Here is a 25,597-nt window from a genome sequence, read left to right as displayed (position 1 = left end):
AACCTAGTGCCCTCCAGATGTTCTGGTCTACAACTCCCATCAGCCATTGCTGGCATGGTTATGTTGGCTGGAGCTGATGGGTGTAGTCCAAAGGCGCTAAGTTGAGGAAGGATATTCCAAAGAAAAAGACAAATCATGCAAACACATAAAAAGTTATTAATGGACACAAAGGGATCTGGCTCACTTGGGGTAATGTATGGAAAAGGGATAGTCTACACCCTCCAGCGATACAGTAACACTCACTTCTGCTGGTCTTTCATTGTTTCAATGATAGTTCGCAGCTCCTTCACTTGTGTTCTTAACTCATCCAAAGCTGCTTCACCTTGGCTGGATTGGTCAGTCTTTGGCTTTCCTTCACTGCTGAACAAAGATGGGGAATTTGACCTATGACCTGTTGTTCCTGCTGAAACTGGATGAAGTGCAGATGAGGATGATAATGAAGATGGAAGAGTACTTCCACTTGTTAAGCCTCCTGGCTTGGCAGGCAGTGAAGCTTTGTTATCAGATACCTATAAAAAAACAACAATACCACACCCAAACATTAGAATGCTAACAAGAAAAGGAGCTCCAGTATCCTATGTTTTTTTCCTCCTCTTCTGCCCAGCTATGCTGAAGAAATCCTGTCCAGATGTTCCATAAGAATTGGCCACAATGTAAATAGCATAGCTTCTCAAACACATCTTTCCAAATTGATCTTAACATCATGCTGACGGGAGCCTGCCAGGAGCTGTCACCCATGGGAATGCTGCTGGGCAAATTTCATTCTGAATTGCTATTACTGACCAATGAAAAATGTCACCAGAAACTGGGTCAGGATGTGTGTGGGGAAAAGATGCAAAAGACAACAGGGCCCATTCGCACAAACAAGAATTTCTCCTGTGACATGAAATAATTCAAAATTATGTAATAGCACTTGGCTGTTTTGTTTCTTGTTTTTAAATATAAAATGTAACCAATCAATTTGGCTCTGAATGCAGAAGTGCTAAAACCACCATTATACGGTTATATAATAACCATACAGAGAGAGATCACAACTCAGTGGCAGAGAACATGTTTTGCAAGCAGAAGGACTTGGATTCAATCATTAGAATGTTTAGTTAAAATAATTTCAGGTAGTAGGTGGGATCAGGGAAAGTGGGGACAAATAGTCTAACCAGTATAGGGCAGGGATGGGTAGATAGGGCTCTATTGGTAGATCTCTAGTGAATTCAAAACAGGTCATTAAGGATTTTTGACTCCAACTGTTAGTATAACAGCAACAACAAAATGATACAAACCCTGCCACAAAAAGGATAGAGATGAAATTAAGACAACTGTAGGTGGTGATGGTGGGGATAATCAGGAGCAGATTTCTGTGTGAAAGGGTTATGTTCTGGTACTCAAAAACAAATCCTTGGGAACAGAATTCTTGACTTCTAAGTGTGTATCTTTTGAGCCTGGCTCTGACTGTTTTTACTAGAAGCCTGAGATCCATCAAAGTAGATCCCACAAGACTCATGTCTGCCCTTGCTTTGGAATGACAGCTTCCTCTGTTCCTATTACTTAAGCCTTTATGTTCTTTAGAACCTAAAGAGTTTAAGGTTATGGAAGGAAATGGAATTTCTACAACAAAAGTAGTCTAGCTGCTAAATGTGTCTTATAATACCTCCTATAATGTAGCATGTGTATGACTGCAATCCTATAACAACTTTTCTGGGAATAAGCCCAACTGAACTCAGTGGGACTAAGTTCTGAATAGGCAGGTATAGGATTGCATTCTAAAAGTCTGAAATCAGAATGAATAAATGTCTGCACAAGTGAAAGAGCTCTGTCCTCAAACATTTTAGAAGACATAATTTGGTTTGCTATATGGGGCTATACTTGCCCCCATTGGAAAGGCACTGGAGGCAGAAAACTAAGTTTGAAAAATGAGAGACGTTGCTCAAAGCATTGCCTAGACATTAAATTCTCTGGACAAGTCACCATGGAATTGCTCAGATGTCTGACTTCCTAGCAATAGCTTGTATGTGGTGGAACATGGAATTGTACTTATGATCATATGGATTTATCACCAAACACATCAAACTGTGTGTGATCTGTGTGTACATGTCATGTTGATTTTCCTTTCATACTTTTAGGAAGGGGGAATAACTGTGGAAATCAGGACATCATGCACCCCAACTTTGAAGTGGAAAGACCATACAAATCAGATTGTGCATATTAATGGACATATTACACTGTACTTACCTGTGCCCCGAAACAGCGACACCATAATTACATTAGCAACCACAAACAGCAGCCCTTACTATTGATACAAACAACCTAAATCACTTACTAGCGATATTGTAACAGTCTTTGCTTTCTTTAATGGTTCAGCTACTTTGTGCGGAAGAGAAACATGTTCCTCCTTTTCATCTTCAGGACTTGGAGAATCAAAGAAGTCAGGACTTGAAAGTGAAGACTGTGGAAACACAGAAGTATTTTCTTTCCACAAATACTTAAATGTAACAGACTAACTTTCAACGAGACAGAAGCATTGGTAGACCTAATCCCTGATACAAAATGTGTATACTACTAATCTACTGTGGACCACACTTTACAGAAGCATTTGAAAAGTATGGAGTAAGAACTAAGCAGGGTTCCCTTGCCTTGATTCTGGTCACACTCCACTCCTGTTATCCCCTTCCTCTGTGCCCAAGCAGTGGTAGCAGTGGCAGCAAGCTTCACAATGGGGAAAGGGGATGGGATAGCAGGTGGCAGAATATTCCAATAGAGGCCTCGTCTGCACTCTACATTTAAAGCAGTATCATACCGCTTTCAAGAGTCCTGGCTTCCCACAAAGAATCCTGGATATTGTAGTTTGTTAAGGGTGCCGAGAATTGTTAAGAAACCCCATTCCCATCACATAGCTACAATTCCCAGAGTGGTTTAACAACGAACCCCTCTTCCCAAGCAACATTGGTGCAAATGGGGCCAAAGATGAGAGGGCCTCTCCTTATTCAGGGAAATGAGGTTCACAGAGTCTCTTAATACCTTTCCTATTAATTTAGTAATCCAAGTTAGTATGTTGGAAATTTCTCTATATGCATCGCACCTGCACGCAGAGAACTCCCATGGGCTCAGCGGGTTTACTGTAACAATTTCATCCCATGACTCATGTGAGAATTCTCATTATTCTTAACAATAAACACTAATAAAATACAAAGCCCTATTAAAAGAAATGGCTAGAACTTATTTCTGCTAACATTTTAAGCTTCTGCTACTGGAATAGGTGTCATGAGGTAGAAAAAAATATATTAATGAGATGCAAAGCTGGATCCAAAAGGGCTACTCCATGATGGAAGGCCTGTTTTTATACCTCATGATAAGAGCATTGCACAAAATATATTTTACTGTTTTTGTGAAACCTCCTGCACAAACAGAGGCATGAGAACTGCTGATGAAATGGGCATTGGACTGTGTGAATCCTTGTCTAGGCGCAAATGGATTTAGCAACTATTTTATTTCCACTTTTTTTGTGTGCGGCTCCAGTCCAAAGAACATTTGCAAACAAGCATCAAAGCATGATTGCGTGTTTGCAATTAAGCTAAAGAAGAGACAAAAAAAAGGGGAAATTATAGGTATGTTGCAAGAAATCTAACAGGGACACTGACAAAGCAAGAAACCTTACTGTAAGTAGACGTGAGTCAAGCAAATACTGAGTACTTCCTCCTGCCTCCCAGGGTTAAACTACTTAGGGAACTGGATAATCTTAAAAACATGAAAATATATATCTATATACCACACACTGTCAAAATTACCAAGTCACTCAAGAAGGAAACAAATGAGATTTTAAAACTACAATAGGTGTGATAAAGAAGGGCCATAGGCTCAATCCCTGGCACCTCCAAGGTAGTGCAGCAAATATCCCTGTCTGAAAGCCTGCAGAGCCACTGCCTGCCATTATAGACAATACAGGAAATAGACCAATTGTCTGACTCAGTGTCCTATGTTCTTAAATATCCAGTTCATAGAGGATACTTACAGATGTGAATGATTGTGAAGGAGGTCTTCTGCCAGTAGCTTTTGGTCTAGTAGTTGTTGGGTGACTGAGCTTCTCAGCAACTGGTATTACGGAATCAAAACCTTCCAGATCTTAAAAACATGAATATATATATATGCGTACACATTAGACACTGTCAAATCACGGAGTCACTCAAGAAGGTGACAAATGAGATATTTAAACTACATTCACATATTATATTGTATTTCTGTATTTCCATTCTGTCAAATCCAGGTTTCCTAGCAGAACCCCTTTGTAAAAAGATTCTTGATCCAGGATTGTTTTATGCACATTTATATGCATTTTTATTTAAAACCTACTCAGGCTAGCTAGCTCACAATATGCATTTAAAACAACAATACTCTTGCTGAAAATAACTGAAAACTAATTAGTTAAAATGTGTTTAGATATTTTAAAAGGTGCATAGGTTTTGCTGCCAGGTATCATGGGGTTAATGCAGAAGCTCCATAATCCCCAGCAAGAAAGGACATTGAACGCATCATGTACGGTCAGTGAGAAGCCCAATCTTTCTTAGGAAAGGGTAACATATGGGGCGGGCTAGCTGGCTGGCATCAATTGGACTCTGAATTTTCCTACAGAGCACAAATGGGGGACCTGTGGCCCTCCAGAGGCCATTGGACTTGAATTCCCATCAGTCTCAGCCAGCATAGCCCATACTTGGAGTTGATTGAAGTTATAGTTCATCCTCATTTGATTTCATCCCATTAAGATTGAAGTAACCTAAGCACCTTTGCTTTATATCCAACTATACTTTCAAAAGCAATCATAGAATCATAGGATTGTAGAGCTGGAAGGGACCCTGATGGTCATCTAGTCCAACCCCTGCAGGAATCTCTATTGAAGCACCTATGACAGATGGGCCATCCAACTTCTGCTTAAAAACCTCCAAAAAAAGAAGAGTCCACCACCTCCCAAGCTGGAGTGTCAACTTGAATAAAATATTGGGGGGAGGCAGGTAAGTCTTGTCCCGCATAATTGATCACAAGACGCGGCCACACACCCTATTTGAATGGCAATGCCCATCAAGGGGGGGGGAACCAGCCCCATCAAATATTTTATTGGTTGGGCAAAGGGACCTTGGCGCCTGGCAGGTGGTTCCTATGTTTCCAAGGGAGTCCATTCCCTTGTCAAAAAGCTCCGACAGTCAAAAAGTTCTTCCTAATGTTTAGTCGGAATCTCCTTTCTTGTAACTTGAAGCCATTGCTTTGGGTCCTACCCTCCAGAGCAAAGGAAAACAAGCTTGTTCCCTCTTCCATGTGACAGCCATTTAGATATTTGCATCTCCTCTTTCCCATGCTAAACATAACCAGCTCCTTCAACTCTTCCTCATAAGGCTTGGGTTCCTTTGGAGGATGGCTATTTCTTTGTTTGTTTTCTTATTTCATAAAATTTATATACTGCTTAATTATTAAAAAAAACCACCCCTCAATGCATTTATCAAAAGCTAAAACAGTAAAATCAAGAAAAAACAACAACCCTACTTTAAAACATTTTAAAGAGCATGATATGCAGTAAACAAACAAACAAACAAACAAACAAAGACAGTTTAATATCCAATACTGTACTTAGAGTCAATGAATAATTTAATAGCATTTTCACAAGTAATAATAATGACAATAATAATCTTAGTTGGCAATAATTTAATAAACCAAATTAATCAGAACGCATACTTAAATTTTAAAATTGCTTTATTTTCTTTATTTTGTATTTTTTAAAAGAGTCTACAAGAGTTGGTAGCATCACTTTGCAAAGGCCCTGGCTCAAGAGTGAAGTATCCAGGCAATTTGCTTCCCTCAGCCTGCAAGCAACTGCTCCCTTTGGCTCCTAAAAGGTCTGCTTCTAATCGTTCCTTTAGGTCCTGAAGGATGCAGGCTGTCCTTACCAAAGTGAAATGTTACACATGCTGTCAGTCAGTATTTGACAGAGTATGAAGTTGCAAGTTGATCCTTACAGAGATAAGATGATACAATAATGTACCGAGAGCTTCCTATTAGGTTCGTGATACCCAAGAGTGTAGTTTAAATTTATGATCCAAAGCAAAATTTATTTCCATAAAAAATACACAAATAAAGTATTTAGTATTGTCAAACTTGATAAATTTGGCAGCTGAGTAAAACAAGTCACAGCAAGCTTGGTTCTGACCTCTTGTGTTTCTTTTCAGTCTCTATAGAATGCTCATATACAGAAATGGGACAGCAAAGTTTAGCTCATAACAGGCTGGATCCAGATTTGCATGAGCATGAGTGGAAGTCTATTCGTGCAATGGGGCTTCCGCCCTGCAGCTCTGAGTCCCCAGACAACCTTTCCTAAGGGAGCCTCAGAAGAAACTAGGGGGAGGGGCACAGAAGGTCACCATGGGGGGGGGGAGTCCTTCTGCATGACTTCCACTCACAGTCTATGGGTCGAACCCACATATGTTACTTTCATTTGTTATGCCAAGCAGCTTTTCTCAAATAGTTAACTGCTGATAGTAAGTTGGAAAGAACTCAATGACACGAGTACTGAACACTAGCTTATCCACATACTAGTATATCTTTCTTCATCACTCCTATTAATACTTTTTTTTGAGCAGTACATAATCTGCTTTGGAAGTGTGCAATCAAGTTACATCAGCAGGGACACAGTCAAGGTCATGCAAGTCACACGTAGGAAAGGGTTACAGGTTCATGTCTTGCTGTCAGTAAATGCTAAAAGCAAATGAAAGTTTAACTTTGATGGCACATTTCCTCCGCTGTAGTTTGATAACCTCTTTCTGCCCCTGCCATAAGCCAGCTTCCCTTCCACAAAACAACAGCAGCAGCAGAAAACAACAACAACAACACAGGCTGCCCTTCTCTACCAAATGATTCTCCCTGTGGACAGTCACTAGTTGCATGGGATCATAGGATTTGTAGCTTTCTCTGCCTCCTGATCTCATTAGTAGGAAATTCTGACATTTCCAGCTGATGTCTGGCCCTGCAAGGTTCTCCTATATACAGTGGTACCTCAGGTTAAGTACTTAATTTGTTCCGGAGGTCCGTTCTTAACCTGAAACTGTTCTTAACCTGAAGCACCACTTTAGCTAATGGGGCTTCCCGCTGCTACTGTGCCGCCGGAGCATGATTTCTGTTCTCATCCTGAAGCAAAGTTCTTAACTCGAGGTACTATTTCTGGGTTAGCGGAGTCTGTAACCTGAAGAGTCTGTAACCTGAAGCATATGTAACCCAAGGTACCGCTGTACAGTCCTTTTTTTATAAAAAAAATGTTTAGGGGTACTCTCATTTTCCTACTCATATTGAAATACTGCCCCTCAATGAGGCCAAACTTAGATTCACAAAATGTTTAGGGGGTATGCTTACCCCTGAGTACCCCCCAGAAAAAGCACTGCCTATATGTAGTAAGCCCTGCCCATGATTCTTTAGCCCCCTCCTTGTTCATAAAGGGAAGGTATAATTAGTTGTGGGGACATGCTTCACCTATTTGCGTTTATTGAATGTCCCTGTTAAATGCTAGTAGGAAAGGTGTTTTTAGAGATTTCCTGGCAGAGAAGGCAAGGTCTGCACATCACTAATAGGACTCTCTATCTTAAGAGTCATTGGAGTAGTCCCAATTACTTCTCCTCAATTGTGATGTAGGAGGAGTCAGTTTTAAATGGATTTACGTATGTGTAACTACAGCTGAATTCAAACGTGGGGAATATTGCATTTGTTTTCCTGATTATTGTGCTAGTGCTTTTGTTCCACATTCTTACGGGCGATTCACACTTTGGTGCTTGTTGTGTTATAGAACTGTGGCTTTATTATTGATATACTGGCACATTGTGCTAAATTTTGTTCACTTCAGGGAGCATGATGTGACACAACAACAAATGCCACTGGATAATATCACTACTCGCCCACCCTCTCCCTAAAAATAGAAAATGGGAGGTCGTTTTAATTCATTTTTTTGTAAACACCACTAGGATTCTAAACTTCACTTACATTTAACAAAACTGGCCTCAAAACAAGATAATAGTTAAAGCAATTGTTATTCATAATTATAACTACAAAGCAAGTCCCGGGTGTTCACAAGCTTCATACAAAAACTTAAAAGGAATGCATATTTATTTCATTTTACATCTGAAAAATAGGGATTGAAAACCTATTTTGTACTTCAGCCTTAAGGACTTGATTGGTAGTTTCTTAGGCTACAGAAAAATAATTTCTGAAACATGTGCCCATTACAGACATACAATTAACAAATTCACTCTAATGCAATTCTAACAATAGCTCCCATGGAAATTGTAATATAGAACCACCATACTAAAAACTGAGCACTATTTCCCATTATTCCCTAATTTTGAGCATGCTTCATGTGTTTTGCTCACATTCTGTCTACAAATGTGAGCAAAATAATCCTTCTCTTGACACAATGAACTTAGAAGCACCTTCCTAGGTTTTGGCATTTCTTTAATCTGCACAAAATTCATGCACCTTCTCTGGAAATTAGGGCACATAAGGCATGAATAACCTTTCAAGTTGGTTCATTCTACAGGGCCTGAAAACATCAAATTAAAATTATAGCAGGAGAGAACACTCCCATTAAGAGAATCTTTGTATGTGCATTGAGCGCAACCCCCCCCCCCCCGCAAAAGGAATTAAATGCTGTACTGGTCCAAGTTGCATGCATTTATTTTAGAGTAAAGGTGAGATTGATGTATTTTAACCATGCTACTGATTTAACTTACAGTGATGCTCCAAAAACATATGTATTAAAACTTTAGGTGGGCAAACCATTTCACAACAAATGATTTGACACTGTATGCATAATGGAAATGCATAAACCAATAAAATATTTGCAGAGGCATTAAAATTGAAAAATATGCAACACCTCTTCATCTATCAAACTGGATAGCCATCTATGCTCTGGTAACCTCTAGGTTATATTACTGAACTGTGTTATATGTGGGGCTGCCTTTGAATATGGTTTGGAAACTTCAGCTGCTGCAGAATTCAATGGCCAGGTTGTTCACTGGGGGAAGATGGTTTGAACATATAACGCCAATCCTGGCTTGACTGCACTGGCTGCCACTTAATTCCTGGGCCCAATTCAGAGTGCTGGTTTTGACCTATAAAGCCTTAAACAGCTCAGGACATCAATACCACAAGCAACACCTCTCCCCATATGAACTGCCCCAGATCCTGTTATCATCATCTGAGGCCCTTCTTTGTGTGCCTCCTACACAAGGGATCTAGAGGGGGGCAGCATGAGAATGGGCCTTTTCTGCCATGGGTCCCCATTTGTGGAATGCTCTCCCCAGGGAGGCTCACCTGGCACCTTCTTTAGACAAAAACATTCCTCTTCTCCCAGGCCTCTGGCTAATTAAACAATCTATGGCCTTTTAAACTGTTCTGGGGGTATTGTTTTAGTTTGTTACTTAATAATAGTAATAGTAATAATAATAATTTATTATTTATACCCCGCCCATCTGGCTGGACTTCCCCAGCCACTCTGAGCAGCTTCCAACAAAATATTAAAATACAGTAATGTATCAAACATTAAAAGCTTCCCTAAACAGGGCTGCCTTCAGATGTCTTCTAAAAGTCTGGTAGTTGTTGTTCTCTTTGACATTTGACTTTGTTATGTATTTTGTGTTTTTATACTTTAAACCACTCTGTGATCCTAGGATAAAGGGCGGTATAGAAATAATAATAATAATAATAATAATAATAATAATAATATCTGCAACAGCACAGCATACAACAGGATGTCAGGAGAATGGTAAGAATATACCACTCATTTTCAGGAAAAATAATGACAGGACAGACAGAAGGTGAAAAAGCCTTACCATCATCAAGTGAAGAAGAATTACCCATGGTAAAGGGATGTAAATGGGGAAAGCTTGAAGAAATGTGAGTGGAAAGGAAAAGAAAGGCATCACTGGAAATGTAGAAAAAGAAGAGAAAAGAAAAAAAAGGTGTGAGGAGTAAAGGGAATAGATTTCTAAAGACACACTTAACAGTTAAGACTAACGAACTTTTTTTTAAATAAAGAAGGAAGTGTGAGCCACAGATAAAGCTGGAAAATATATTACATACAAATATTTAAATCAGAACAACAACAACAAAAAATAAAATCTATCCACCATTCACTGGTTTAGTAATCCAACCCTATTAGATATAAATACCCTAAGTCTTCACGCCAAGAAAATTACATCAAGCATATTTATCCTCTGGGTAACCATGTTCACACAAATGATGACCAGAACTTAGCAGTCAGCAGAGAAGGTTAAGACAGAGTCACTGATGTTAGTCGGTCATGGTAAACCCAGATGGGACGACAGCTCTTCAAGATGTTAAACAAAATGCTTCCCTGTCCAAGCCGATTGCAGGATAATACAAGGCTATGCTATTTCTCTTCTTGATGTGTGATTTTTGTTTTCTTTTACAAAACAAACTTGCCAACAGCTATTATTTCTGGTCCAAACTGTGTTCAAATTACCCTATAAAGATAGCAGCTGAATTTCATCCTCTTCTTGTTGGGGTTATCACTATGTAAATGGCCAAGGTAATCGTGAGAACATCTCTCACCTCACACACGTTCACTTTTATTTAATCCCAAATCAATTTGTGCATATAAATCTTAAGTATTTCTGTCCTCCATCACGTTCACTAAAGGTCTAGCACCACCCACAAATATTTTAATCGATTCACTCTTCACACAATGAATAAACCTATTAAGCATCCCTAACTATTCATTTTCTAGTATGATAACAGAACTGTGTGTTGTTTTAATTCTTTAATTATTTAATTCTGTGCCTCAATATATGGCTGTTTATTTTCTTAATTATGTTTATCTGTCATCAAAAGCCTTATTAAAATAAAATCTTGTAATTCAAGATTAACAATTATTTATTGAGGAATTCTGTTTTGCTGTTGCAAACAATTTGCCCCTGTGACCCTCATTTATGCCTACAAAAATAATGGAAGCTTATGCTTTGATTATAATCTCCCTAGCAAAAGGAAAATATGTGACAATAAGTATAAAGTAGTAGTTCTCAGACTATTCTAGCGTTCGTAACTGGCAGTTTAGACTTTCTAAAACTAGTAGCTGTTCCATAACTGTCAGTTGATTCATTATTACTATTTTGGTTATTAGAGTATTTTTCTAATAGTATTAGAACATAATGACAGGTAGCTTTTAACACTAACGTTTCAATCCTACAAATAATAGAAGGCTTACAAAAGCAGAAAACATTCTGCATTCTGTTGGCACTTACTGTTACCTAAAATTAGAAAGCTTACATATTATTATTAATAAAAGCACATGAAATTTCTAGGCACTGTGCAAAAACCAGCAATGAACTAATGTAATAAATCTGCCAATTTAAAAATTCATGCACCTTACTTGTAAGTTACTTATCGTTACAGACACCTTTGCTTTGCTATTCTCAGTGAAGTGTTTGGTTGGAAAAGCACATTCTATGAACTAAACAACCAGCTTACTACTAGAGAGTCCACACAGCACAAAAACAGACAAAAGATTGAGAGCAACAAAAACATGTTTACTTGGAATTAAGTCCTACTAAGTTTAATGGTACTTGCTTCCTAGTGAGTATGCATAAGATTGAAGCCTAATTATTTAAAAAAACCTCGGTTTTAAAAGTTAGCATAGCAGTTGCAAACAAGTGCAAAACTGCCAAGTCTGGAGAGAAGGAAGATTAGCTACTGCAGTACAACATTTAATCAATATGTGCTCCATGAAGAAACCACAACATAAAAATAACAGTGCATGCTACCAATGAAATGTAGTAATGCTTACAATTTAGGATACAAAGACTGCCTCTTATAAAAACATGTCTGCTGCAGCACAGTTGTTACTGAACTGAGTGACTGAAGCAGATGACATTGAAATATTTCCATCTGAAAATGACACTGGCTTTGCTTACAGATATATGACCACAGTCAGAACACCTTGTTTTCCAGCAGTCAGAAGACTGATACCCCACCAATTCAGAACATACCTTTTGTGTTCAAATTGGTGATGGGCGAAACACCGTAATTAATCTTTAGTTTCCTCAGAGTAGGTTGCATAGTTAAATCTCAAGAGTGTCAGGTAATCTGATCAAATTCTTAACTACAACAGACATCTACAACTCATTTTACAAACAGCAGCAAGCATTTCAGGTAATTTTTTTAAAATTAGTTTTCCAAAACCTTCACAACAAAATGATCTGCAATCACACAAAAAGTTCCAAGCACTGAAAATATTTTGCATGCAATTTCTTCTAAATTTCTGGATATGTATTTTTTAAAAAATAACATGATACATTTACTGGAAAGTTAAATAATACTGTATGATAAAATTAATACTCAAAGGTATTGTATATTTAGGAGGTAGGTCCGGTATAAAAAGCACCTCAACTTACCGATGTCATTGCTCCTTTCTGTGGAATCCTTTTCTAAGGTGCTGGACGATGTACAGCTCGCTAGATCTACTTTTGGGATATCATTCCTGCAGTCAAAAACGAGAGAGGTATTTACTGGGACTGCCTGTTAACAGTAATTTCTTGTATCTTGCAAACTGAGGGAAAGAAGCATTCCTCATGCGCAGCTCCTGGGTCACAGTGAGCTGTCCGAGGGAGCCATCGCTTGTAAACCGACATGCTGCTAGGATTAACCTTATCTTGTTTCTCTTTAACACCTGTCAAAAGGGCCTATTTTAGACACACTAGTGTCCTAAACAATTTCTCAAATGTTAACTGCATCTTGAGATGAAGAAAATCTGAAAGGATACCCTCTGATCAGCAATTTTAAAAATAACAATTTGTGTATGAAAACCCTAAGTGATATGAAGAAAGGCAGAATGTGTTGCAACCCCATTAAGTGATAAAGTTATGAAGCGTCAAGCTGTGATAATGGGGTTAAGCCCCCACCCCTGCCGATTCAAGCGTTGGCTGCAGCTCCTTCAGTAGGATTGGCTCCCTGACTGAGACGCTTAATAACTAATGGCTTTCCGGTGACAGTTTCAGAGTGGGTGTTTTGTGACTTTGCATGGCAGATGAGTACCAAAAGTGGACTTGTGAAGGGCTGCTGAAAACTGGAGCTTTTCATCGTTCAAAAAAAATAATTATTCCGCACTACAGTGGTACCTTGGATTACAGACGCTTCAGGTTATGTGATTTCGGGTTGCGCACCGCGCCAAACTTGGGTTTTGGCGCTCCTGCATGTGCAGAAGCGCTAAATCGTGCTTTGCGCATGCAAAGAAGCGCTGAATTGTGACCTGCGCGTGCACAGACATGGCACTGCAGGTTGCGAACGTGCATCCCGCATGGATCATGTTCGCAACCCGAGGTTCCACTGTATTTCATAAATAGTGGAAGTTACTAAGAAGTCTAATCTATGGTTTTGCCTGATGATGGAAAGCCACTGTCATCAAACAATTTAATTTACTTATTTACTGTAATGGTTCTAGGGGTTGCTCGTGCGTAAGTCGTCGCCGCACCTGGCTGGGTTACTTGGGTGAACCCTATTCTGTCCGGACAGCCACTCATCCGTGGCTGTCTCAATCGCTGGCAGAATCCATCAGTGGACGTTTCTTGAACTTCTTCCAGCAAAGAAGCTCTTTGACACCTAGTCGCCGCCTACTCTCCCTGCGCAGAAGCCTCGTGCGCAGGGAGGGTGTGGGCAGCGGAGGACCCGCGCTCTCCCCGCTGGTCTCCGGTGAGGAGTCATGGAGCCACCTCGCCGATTCCCCCATCTGCCCTCCTTCTCCACTGGTGCTATGCTGAATTCCTTCCCCACAAGATGGGTTGCTTCTCTCCCTCCCGGGAAGTTCTCCGGAACCCCTCTGGAGCCCTCCCTCTCCCTCTGGCTCCGATGGCAGTTCCCTGACATTTACAAATTTATAAATCAGCACTTTCATTAAAAAAATACAGCAGGGGGAAGTACAACATATAAGGATTAAATCAACAAGAGACCCATAAAAGAGCATTAAAAACACCAATGACTGCTCCCCACATCAAATGGGGAGTGCCATTTGCGTGGTCGTGCACAGCCCCCAGGATCCCATGCGGCTCCTGGTGGTACAGGCTGGTTTCGCCCTCCCCAGGCTGGATACCTGGAGGTCTCCACCCACCTCAACCAACCGCCCAATCCCGCCTGGGGAAGCGTTGCCAGGGGATCGGCCAGGTAGGGGGAGGGACCGCCCTGCCCACACAACAGAGGGTGGATCCTTGGCTGGGGACTGGGAAGGCTAAACACCCATTGCCTGAGCCAAGGTCTCCCTACATCTGAAACTTAATAAAGTTGTGGCCAATTTTAATCCCATAGCACGTTGTCTTGAGTCATTATTCCACTTAGGAGTTGCCTGGGATTGGGGGGACTCTGCCTGTCCACTCAATAAATATTAATAAATGCCGTTTGGTTAAAAGAAAACATCATGTTGTAAAGGCCAGTCTAAACAATAGAGTTTTCAAATTACATCTGAAGGAAGGGAAGGATGGTTCCTGCTGAAACTCTACTGGTAAGAAGCTCCACAGGGCAGGACCTGCCATACTACTGTTCCGTCAGTAACCAAACCTCAGGGTCAAAGGTCATAGGTGAATTTAGGAAAGCATTAGTGGTTCAGTCACACTGGGCGTAGTGTATGGAAGGTGAGAGCTGCTCTGTGTGTGTGTTCTGGATTTTGGTGTTGCACAGGGTGCTGCTGAAATTTGAGACCCTAAGGTCCACCACTGAATGGGGTACCACTAGAGGGCCCCATCAGAGAATTTCTGTAATCAAGATGGAAGATAAGGAATCAGCCAGTCCTTTATAAAATCAAATGAAATTACTACATTATACTGTAGGTGGCAAATGCAATAGCTAACTGGAGCCCACCCACTCATATTTTTTTAAAACAGATTTTAAAATAGTAATATAAATCAAAATAATTTATTATGTCCATTTTGCACTTCAAAGTACACATTATGTGTACTTCAAAGAGACTTAATGAGGTGCAAGTATCTACAAGATTTCATCATAAATATGTTTGATCATGCATTAAAAATGATTTCTTTTAAAGAACTGATCCATCAAATACCTTGTATGGGTCAGAGGCACAATTGGTCTTTCTGGTCTTCTTGGAGGCAACGTACCAGGTCTGTTCAAAGAGTTTGTTTTGGGTGGTCGAGGTTTCTTCGGTGGTATAGCAGGAACAGAAGGCTTCTGTAAATCTAACAGCTTTTGCTCTCTCTCTGGTCTTTCTTTAAATCAATTTCCCCCCAAAAGAATGAAGACATTTTAAAGCAAAACTCTCTCACTTATGGAAGTTACAGCTATGGGCAAAACCCAATAGAAAAAATATCTTACATCATCTTTATTGCAATGCTAATAAAACACATACTTTTATTTACTGTAAAGTAATGAAGTGTAGAAAATTTTCAAACCTAAACAAATTGTTTTTCTATGGGCCACTTACAACACTGAAAACAAATGAATAGAAATTACTGCAAACATGCTGCAAACATGTGTTCCACCAATGGGTGGAATTCAATGTCACATTATTATGAAAGTTCAGTCTGCACAAGCATTTCAGCTGGTCAGATGGAACGATTTGCTCCCTCTACAGTGTGCAGTTCCAGAGTTTTTTCCCAATACCTCCCCAGAGCCAATTTTGGGGGAAGAGGGGAGAAACTCCATTGTGCAAATGAAAGTCCTTAGAAGAGTCTTGCAAATCATCAGGGAAAGGTCACTCTTTCAGGAAGAGAAGGAAAGGGCAAGTCCAGCCAGAGAGGGAGCTCTGTGGAACTGTCCTTTGATTCTGCTGCTGCTGCTGTTCCCACTTGCTTGTGGGAGCATGTTTGAGGAGAGCTGGTGGGATGGTAATTCTTCTAGGCCTCAGACTGACAGAATATCATATTGTGTTCCTCCCAACTGGGGGTTGCTGGGAGAACTGATTTAAGCAGGGGAGAACCACCAGTCTCCAAGGACCACAGCATTTACTAAAATATAAGATGGACTTTTCACTCAGAAGTAATGCTTCTTACCTTTCTCTTCTGTTCGATGAGGAAGACATTCTGGTCTTTCAGGAGGTACCTTTTTGATTTCATGTTTTCTGTCTGTCGTAGCTATCAAAAAATTCAGTGTAATTGTTTAGAAAGAAAATCAAGAATTTGGAAATATGCATTTATTTATTTAGGTTCGCTAAGGCAATATGCTTCATGACAAATGAATATGGGGTTTGTTTCTAAATATGTGTTTGTACTGCAGAATGACTACCATCTCTCTCTCTCTCACACACACACACACAGAGAGAGAGAGAGAGAGAGAGAGAGAATTTATACTTAGGACTCTTTCACATGGGAGTTCTCCTTGTAATTCTGTTTCCTTTAAGGAACAGTAGCCAGGGCTATGGTCTGAAGTCACATGGTGAACAAAGCATCTGAAGGTTTGGTCAGTGCCTGGACAGGCAATGCTTGCCAACCATATGTATGATGCATTGACTCCCACGATGGAAGAAAAGCAGGCTATAAATGTGACAAAGGAATGAATGAACAAATAAACAAAGGTGGAAGAAAGAGAGTTGTGTGTAGGAAAAAATATGCATGGAGGTATGTAGTCTGCCACACAGTTGCCTTTCCAAAGGCAATTATTACTTGCTTGGGCAAATAGGACAACATGTAAGATGTCCCTCCTCCCCCGGCACACCATTAGTACATAAAACTGTGGTCAGTCACCTTCACTGCCTGCCAGTCTGCCAGTTTCAGAAATATTAAATATTGAGAGGATGCATCTCAAAAACAAATGGCTTTTACTTCAATTGTGAATACAATATGGAAGATAATCACAGTGCTTTTTTTAAACAACCACTAGATGGCAAATGCATGTTACTGCTATAGAATGGTCTTGGGAAGATTGTCTGATAATTACTCAGTCATAAAATTAAAGGTCTTCTATGTCTTTTGCAAAGCGGTAATGAACTAATAACACTTTAAAATGAATTATTATGAATTGATACATAAACACCATATTAATAAGTATACCAATCTTCCCTGCCTTCTTTAATTTGGTACAATGTTACCAATTCTTCACCAAATGGGACTGGTACTTGGCTAGGCTTTCTTATCCCAAGAAGGATCACTGACATGAGCAACCCTGGGATTTCAGAAGCAGTCTGCTGCTGCCAGACAGTACCTGCAATTTAACAATTTTTAAATGGCATGGTGGATAAAGTGATACTGAGAGCTTCCATTAAGAGACAGAAAAGTGGATGCACTGCAAGGGATATTTACTGATGCTTATTATATAGCAACAGTGCATTACCTGATCCTTGTTTGAAGGCAGGAGCTGATGGAGGTGGTGGTTTCTTAGGTCTCTAAAATAAAAAGGAAATGATAACCAGGGTGCTAAAAAGAATTTGAACCAGACAGAACATAAAATCATTCTAATAACTTTAAAAAAAAATGTTTGTAAAGCCTTTCAGCAACACAGCAGATAAATGCAATTTATGAACATAGTGAGAGAGGAGACAGCCATCATAATTTAGTAAAGACTAGCTGCTACTATATGGAAATTATATGTGACTATTTGCCGTTATGCCCATATTTGCTTAGTGTACAAAGACTTTGTTAAGCAGGAAGTTACTTCTCTGCAGTTATACTTTGTTTCCTGAAACCAAAGTAGATTAATCACAGGAAAGTACTGAAAAAACAAAAAGCCTTGAGGAACCTTAAAGTCGAACCATTTACTATAGCATTTGTTGAATGGAGATCACTTCTTCAGATATATATCTATATTTGGAAAATATATCTACCACCGTAAAGAGGACTTTTGTGACTGAAACACGTATGACACTGTGTTGCTTTAGTATTCAGTGTTAATGTTTTAGGGTGAAATTTTGGATCTAATATGAACACCAAACTTTAAGTTATAATGGTCTGCAGTATATTTGTACACTAAGTTTTCTGTAGCTACATAAGGGTAGATTTAATGGGTTTTATAGGTCTGTAGTAAGCTTTACTAACATTTTTGATCACCCATTAACATGGAGAAAGTAGAGAACACGCTTCATTCACAGAAAGTCCAAGGTTCAATCCCTGATTCCTCCATGTTGGGCTGGAGAGCCACTGCCAGTCTGTGAAGGCAATACTGAGCTAATTGGCCCAATATTCTCATTCAATTTAAGACTCTTCTGAAGGAACAAGAAACCCAGCAAATTAAAGCACGATCACCAGCCATTTATTCACATGAATAACTGGATGGAGTCCAGTGCTGTGCAGGCAGACTTCTGCATGTGCAAAAGGACTTCCCCTTCCTCTTCTCCTTAGTGTATCCTCCTGTTCCCCCCAAATCTGGTCTGGAGAGTTCTACCCTCTGGAGCACATCTGGGGGGCATGCAGGGGTCTGCAGCAGGGAGGAGAGGAAGAAGTCATGTTGTGCTAGTGGGGTCTGTTCTGCTCAAGAACAGATGCAACAATGCCTGATTCTTGCAAACAGAATATGGGCTTTTAGAACAATCTTGCTGAAGCTAGTTTTTCAATTCAGCTTTCTACACCTCAAGTTGAAGAAGCTAAACAATGCAATTTCAAGCTACACAAACAGGCTGCCGTCCATAAACAAACATTTATCCAAAAAATATTTTAGGTAGGTTTCAGCTTTTCAATATTTTATTATAAATAACATGTTCCAAACAAAAGACACAGGTTCATAAAATTCTCAGTGATAAAGGGCAAACAGATCCTACCTCTTTTTCAAAGTCAGAAATAAGTAATTTAACAAAGTTATCAGGAAATACTCCTCTTCTGCCGTTGAGTTCTCCTTCCCACCAGCCAGTATCAATACATTCCTAAGGTACATAAAGAATAAATTGATTGCATACATTGAAAAACATGTCTTTTGACAAAGCAGGGTTATTTTTCCCTGTGAACTGAGAGTATAAAGTGGGATACATGTAGAACATGTTTTATGTGGCCATGGTGTGTATATTGCTAAGTTTTCATCAATAACTAGTGGTGTTGGTTGTTTAAATGTGCTTACTAGTCATAGACACATTGTTAGTTCCCTGGTCAATACATTATGAAAAAGGGGAAAGTAGCAACAGGTAGCAAGTCATGAGAATGCCACATATTTGTGGCCATTAAATATTAAAACATTAAAGTGATTAGTACCAATACCACCCACCCCAAACACACCTGCTGTTTATCAGAATTCTATAGGAGTGCAGATTTTTTGGCAGCACCTTATAGAGTCAATTTAGGATATGGTGGGGAATAAAAACTAGAGGGTGCATAAGTGAAGAAAAGTAACCCTTCTGTGACAGGTGTACAGATCTGTCTGTCTTCCCCTTCTCTTCTGCCTCCTTTCATGTGAAGCTAGGCAGAAAAGATGGCAGAGTTGGAAGTGTATCATGAAGAGGAGGAGAAGCAAGACATCATTCTACATCTACATTCTACACTGTTGCCTTCACATTATAAAACATAAGAGTCTTTATGCTTAAATGCAGACTCCTTATGTAACACAGTAACACAATAAGCATTTCTAAAAACAAGGTGGTGCGTGTATACATGTTTATGTCTGTATACACACACACACACACACATACATATACATACATACTTATACCCCACTTTATGCCCCCATCATGGCACCAAGCAGTAGAAGTGGCAGTATTAACGCCATATTAAAGCCTAGCAGACTTCATTCACATAGGCTGTCATGGGCTAGGCTGGGCTGCCACCACCATTAAAACCACTGCTAGTGACCTCAGGGTCTAACTGGGTTAAGTCTTTGCTACTACCACAGCTCACATATGGCATGCTTTTGTGACTGTGCTGCATGTGTGGGCACTAAAACAACTGGATACTATGCAAGGAGATGAAAGAGAGGTACCAGAAGACTCCAGCTGTAGTGATTGCATGCCCATGAGTCAGACTGGAGGTATGCACAAGCTACAGAAAACCTAGAAAAGGGGAAACCAGCTTCTCCCTTTGCTGACCAGGAAAGAAATAGGAGGTGCGAGGTGCTCTGGAAAGGGAAGGAAATGGGACTAGTACACCAGCCGGAAGCTTATTCTCCCACTCCTTCCTCTAGTCTAGCCTTTCTCAACCTGCGGGTCCCCAGATGTTGTTGAACTACAACTCCCATCACCCCTAGCTAGCAAGGCCAGAGCTCAGGGATGATGGGAGTTGTAGTCCAACAACATCTGAGGACCCACAGGTTGAGAACCGCTGCTCTAGACTCAGTTTTAACCCCCCTGAGCTGCCTGCATCATATCTAGGGGACTGGGAGGGGACTGTCAAGCGGTCATGAGAACAAGATTTGTATACACTTGCCAGTTTGAACATATGCTCTTTATAACTTGTTCTAATGAATTTCCTCAAGTGCCACAGAATATTCAGCTACAGATGGGTAGCCGTGTTGGTCTGCCATAGTCAAAACAAAATAAAAATTTTTTTCCTTCCAGTAGCACCTTAAAGACCAACTAAGTTAGTTCTAGGTATGAGCTTTTGTGTACATGCACACTTCTTCAGATACACTGAAACAGAAGTCACCAAACCCTTCTATATAGTGAGAAGGTGGGGAGGGGTATTACTCAGAAGGGTGGTGGGAATGGGTGATTGGCAGATAGCTGTGATGAGCCTGTTGACGACTCTTAATGACTGCAATGGGTCTTACAGGAAAAAGCAAGGGGTGAGAAGGTGAAAAATGGCTTTGTCATGTATAATGAGATAAGAATCCAATGTCTTTGTTCAGACCAGGTCTCTCCATGGTTTTAAGTTTGGTAATAAGTTGCAATTCAGCAGCTTCTCTTTCCAGTCTATTTCTGAAATTCCTTTGTAATAGAACAGCTACTTTGAGATCTTGTATAGAATGTCCTGGGAGATTGAAGTGTTCTCCTACTGGTTTCTCTGTCTTGTGATTCCTGATGTCAGATTTATGTCCTTACGCCAAAGAATAAACGGACATAAATCTGACATTCAGGAATCACAAGACAGAGAAACCAGTAGGAGAACACTTCAATCTCCCAGGACATTCTATACAAGATCTCAAAGTAGCTGTTCTATTACAAAGGAATTTCAGAAATAGACTGGAAAGAGAAGCTGCTGAATTGCAACTTATTACCAAACTTAAAACCATGGAGAGACCTGGTCTGAACAAAGACCTTGGATTCTTATCTCATTATACATGACAAAGCCATTTTTCACCTTCTCACCCCTTGCTTTTTCCTGTAAGACCCATTGCAGTCGTTAAGAGTCGTCAACAGGCTCATCACAGCTATCTGCCAATCACCCATTCCCACCAACCTTCTGAGTAATACCCCTCCCCACCTTCTCACTATATAGAAGGGTTTAGTGACTTCTGTTTCAGTGTATCTGAAGAAGTGTGCATGCACACGAAAGCTCATACCTAGAACTAACTTAGTTGGTCTTTAAGGTGCTACTGGAAGGAAAAATTTTTTTATTTTGTTTAGAATATTCAGCGTCACTGATTTCTGAATGTTCCTGTTACATTCAGACCCTTGCATGAAAATATGTACATGTGAAACTTACACATATGCAAAAAGTAATGGCAAAAAAGAGAGAATTGTTTAAGCATAGCATATGCAACTGCCTACAGCAGAATGACACTTTCTTCTGCATCACCACCATGATCATTATTTATAAAGATGCAGCCATCTGTCTGGCACTGTGCAAAGAAATAAAAACAGTTTGCTATCCCAATGTGGCTCATGATCTGCATAAGATGAGAAACAGGTGGACAAAGGATTTAACTATAAAAGGAAGAATCTTCAGTTTATATATTAAAAGTTACCTTTGGTTTCATTTTAGAAACACAGTGTACTGGAAGGAATTATATAATGCAACATTCATTCAATGCAATATTTGCCCCATGTCAGATATAGATCCAATGGGCATTGGATATACTGCAACTGTCATTAAAGTCTGAGAGAGAGGGAGGGAGAGGGAGAGAGAGCAGTTTGCAGGATTGTGCGAACCCCTATTGCCTTTTGTGGAAAGTTTGTTGATTGTGACATTCTAACCGTCAGACCCTGGCAGAAATGCACCCTACCCTTAAGAAGATATGCAGCTGCCTTATATTCAAGAGCACTGGTCTGTCCAGCCTAGTATGGACTTTTCTCAACTGGCAGCAGCACTCACAGCTCCCAAATCTCCTTTTAACTAGAGTTCATTGTGGGACGTCTCTACATGTAGCACGAGCTCTACCAGTAAACTATGGTGCTCCATAACTCTTGCATCCCTTAAAGCTTTCACATTTTCCCTTACATGCAGCAAATCTATCTAGAACAAGAATATAAATCCGGTTCTTTCCCCCTACAAAAATCTGCGGCTGTCTGAAAGAGCAGTGGGGGTTGCGAGAACCACCTTCTTGGCAACTTTTGCAGTGTAAATCCCGCCCCCCTTTGTAATCACTTTGATATGATAATTCAAAACCTCAGCTACAAAAGGAAACATGACCCACAGAGACCTAGTGGGTGGAATGCTACAGTATTAGAAACTGAGAGGCAGAAGCAGGTTTCATGAACAGAAAAGACAAACAGCTACATAACGTGTTTGCACATACTGCATATCGATATGACTAAGGTGCCCTTTAGACTTTATCTAAGCTGTGTAGGAGTAGCTTATCCGTGGGGGAATCCCACACAACCGGGAGAATGATCTGAGTTGGCCAAATGTGTTGCTTTTTTCCACACATCCACCCCACCCACAAATCAGTGGCTTCTGCAGGCTCAGGCCCAGGCATGTGTAATCAGCTCAAAAGATAAGCAGCTCTCACACAGCTGGGAGAATCTTTAAAGGGAGCCTCAACTCAAACGTATCATCAAGGATCTACAGTCCATCCTGGACAACAACACTTCCTTCTCACAGGCCTTGGGTGGAAGCACTATACCTGCTTACATATAGCCTCCCTTCAAGCTAAAACAGCTACTCACCAGCAACAACAGGCCACACAAGAGAGATACAGACACAAGGGCTAGACCCAGATTCCAGTTCTTCTGGCCACGTTCCTGCAGTACTATTACAGGATGTAGTAATATCATTCACAACATCAGAAGTTCAATTTCAAATGTGATATATACCATTGTTTGCCAACAATGCCCTTCTGCCATTATACTAAGGGGGGAAAACAGACTAGACTCTCCGTAAATAATTAATGGACCCAATTTTGATATAAGAAAGAGCAGCACAGAGTATGCAAAAACCAACAAAGGAACAGTTAAACTTCTCAGGACACTGTAGTTGACCATAAGGCAGTCATAGTGTAACCAAGAAACTTCAAAAAGAGACTGAAGCATAAAAGTCCTGCATTCATCAAGAAATTCACTGCTATCACTTGTGGTCTGAATTGGCACAGTGGATTGTTGTCAAATTACCATGTGTTAACCGCCAGGATTAATGTTATTGACAGGGGATACAGTTCTGTTTACAATTCCTTCCAACCCACCCCCATATAATAAAAATGTAGGGATGCCATCATGCTGCAGTTCATGTGGCTACTGACAAGTGACAAGACAAGGTACAGCATGATGACAAACTGGGCTCTCAAAGCAGCTGGGCATTTGCAGCCTCAGAGACTGAGGAGGAGGGAGATGCCGGTGAGCAGGCGGGTGGCCCAGGTCAGCGAGTAAGCATATGGGTAGGTATTACTGGCCAGCAGGTAGGTGTCCTAGGCCAACAGGCAGTCATCCCAGGAGTTTAGGCATCCAACTGAGACAAGTGAGCAAGAGGGCAGCCCAGGAAAGTTACAGATATCTGGGGAGATAAAAGAGGGGAGGGGAGGGAGGGAGTGATGGTTTTGACAGTCCCTGGGGGCAGGTTGTGATGAAGGGACTGGTGAGTGAAGTGAGCAGGAGCACAGCCCTAGTATGTACAGTATGTCTGTGTGCGTGTGTACACACACCCTTCCAATGCAGGACAGCACTTCATGTACTTAATGAAGCTGACTGAAAGCCTGTCATAATATATTTGTCACTTTTTAAGGCTGCCACAAGTCTCTTGTTTTGTTGCCTGAGACTTGCATGGCTACCCGTCTGGAAACTAAAGCATTTTTCCTCGTTGCAAAAGGCTCTCATAGTTCATATTATGAACAGATTGCTGTCATTCTTTTGTGCAATGTGACAGATCTATTAGAAGCCTAACATTAAATGGATAGTCATTAATTTACAGTAGTAAGATAACCTATTATTACAACAGAGATTTTGAACTAAAGAAGAAAGGAAGCAGGGTGAAAAAGTAACCTTCCTCTACAAGTTAAACTCTGTTTATTTTAGCTATTCTATTTTATCAATTTTTAATATATATTATATCAATGTGTGTCTACTTTAATAAATAAGTGCTTTAGGAAAATTGCAAGTATTTTGATACCATGTTGTTAGATACAAATTTATTTAATTTTCTTGCTGTGGATTAGATTAATGTCAGATTTAAGTTGGCTACTGTATGTATGTATGTATGTATGTATTACCCCCTCTTCACTGTAATCAGTGGGTTACAATTAAAATACAAATCCATAATATACTACAACCACTGAGAAAACAAAGCAGCCCTGAATAGGGAAGTTTTTAATTTTTGATGTTTTACTGTGCTTAATGTTTCAATTTGTTGAAAGCTGCCCAGAGTGGCTGGGACAACTCAGTCAGATAAGTGGAATAATAATAATAATAATAATAATAATAATAATAATAATAATATGCAGGTGATACATTTTGCTTATACCACCTGCTCTTGTTCTTTCTCCCCCCACTCCCACAAAAAACCAATGGTTGAGCTGATGTAGACAATGGATCGGATCCTGCGGCAACTTCAGATAATGCCTAACACCAGTAAATGGTGGAAATAGTGCCTGTGATAGATCAATACCCAGAGAGTTCCATGCTGTGGCCATGCCTCCCACCATCAGAGCTCTTTACAGACAGAGGGGAGGCACCTCTGCCTTGTTTTAACACCCTCCAGGCAACAGATCTAGGGTTATGGTTGCTCTGTAAAAGAGATTAAGAAAGCCTGGAAGATAGCTGACAGAACACTGAGATTTACTGAGAAGTTAATCTTGCTGACTTCAGTGTGGCTTACTCCCAGGAAAATGTACGTAGGACTGCAGCTTGAAATTAATTATTTACAATAATTAATTGTAATATTAATTAATTGTAATATTATTTACAATTATATTTGGTGAGACTAAACAGAGAAAACAGATTTAAAATTAAAACAAAATAACAGATGGGCGGTTGTAACTTACAACTTAAAAATTATTAGCTTATTTTAAACAATTCCTGATTTATTCCATTATATCCTCAGTACTGAATAAACAAATATTTTTTCCCAATAAATAAATGTGTATCTGTGTCCTGAAGGGAAGTGGTTGATTTGTGGAAATATACAATACAACAGCAATCTTGGTTTAATAATCATGATTGATCACAAGATTGATGCCAGGAGTGTGAGAGTGTGCGTATAATGTAAAATTTGAGCAGCCAATCTACCTACTTACCTGCCTTGCTTCTCTTAGAATATGAAAATGAAAGATGTAATAGTTTACTGCCTCATAAATGCCAGAGTCTCTGACTCTGTGCATGAACCATGTAACACACAGCCCACTT

The 25,597-nt window shown here is 40.0% G+C and overlaps 1 protein-coding gene across 4 annotated transcripts in view; it reads right to left on the bottom strand.

Moving 5' to 3' along the window:
* Positions 1-25,597, bottom strand: part of SH3KBP1 (SH3 domain containing kinase binding protein 1) — a 140,710-nt gene that overhangs the window by 6,407 nt on the left and 108,706 nt on the right. For all 4 annotated transcript variants that reach the window (XM_081859100.1, XM_081859102.1, XM_081859099.1 and 1 more), the window contains 8 exons: positions 18,725-18,826; positions 17,305-17,356; positions 16,029-16,109; positions 15,083-15,245; positions 12,429-12,514; positions 4,004-4,113; positions 2,315-2,440; positions 244-509 (listed from right to left, as the gene is read on the bottom strand). In XM_081859100.1, the coding sequence (XP_081715226.1) occupies positions 244-509; positions 2,315-2,440; positions 4,004-4,113; positions 12,429-12,514; positions 15,083-15,245; positions 16,029-16,109; positions 17,305-17,356; positions 18,725-18,826 (986 nt within the window). The remainder of the gene's footprint in view (positions 1-243; positions 510-2,314; positions 2,441-4,003; positions 4,114-12,428; positions 12,515-15,082; positions 15,246-16,028; positions 16,110-17,304; positions 17,357-18,724; positions 18,827-25,597) is intronic.

Source organism: Podarcis erhardii (genome assembly GCF_964252035.2).
Source record: "Podarcis erhardii genome assembly, chromosome: 4".
Lineage (NCBI taxonomy): Eukaryota > Metazoa > Chordata > Lepidosauria > Squamata > Lacertidae > Podarcis > Podarcis erhardii.
Note: the sequence above shows the minus strand (reverse complement) of the source record. Positions and strands in the feature narration are given on the sequence as shown.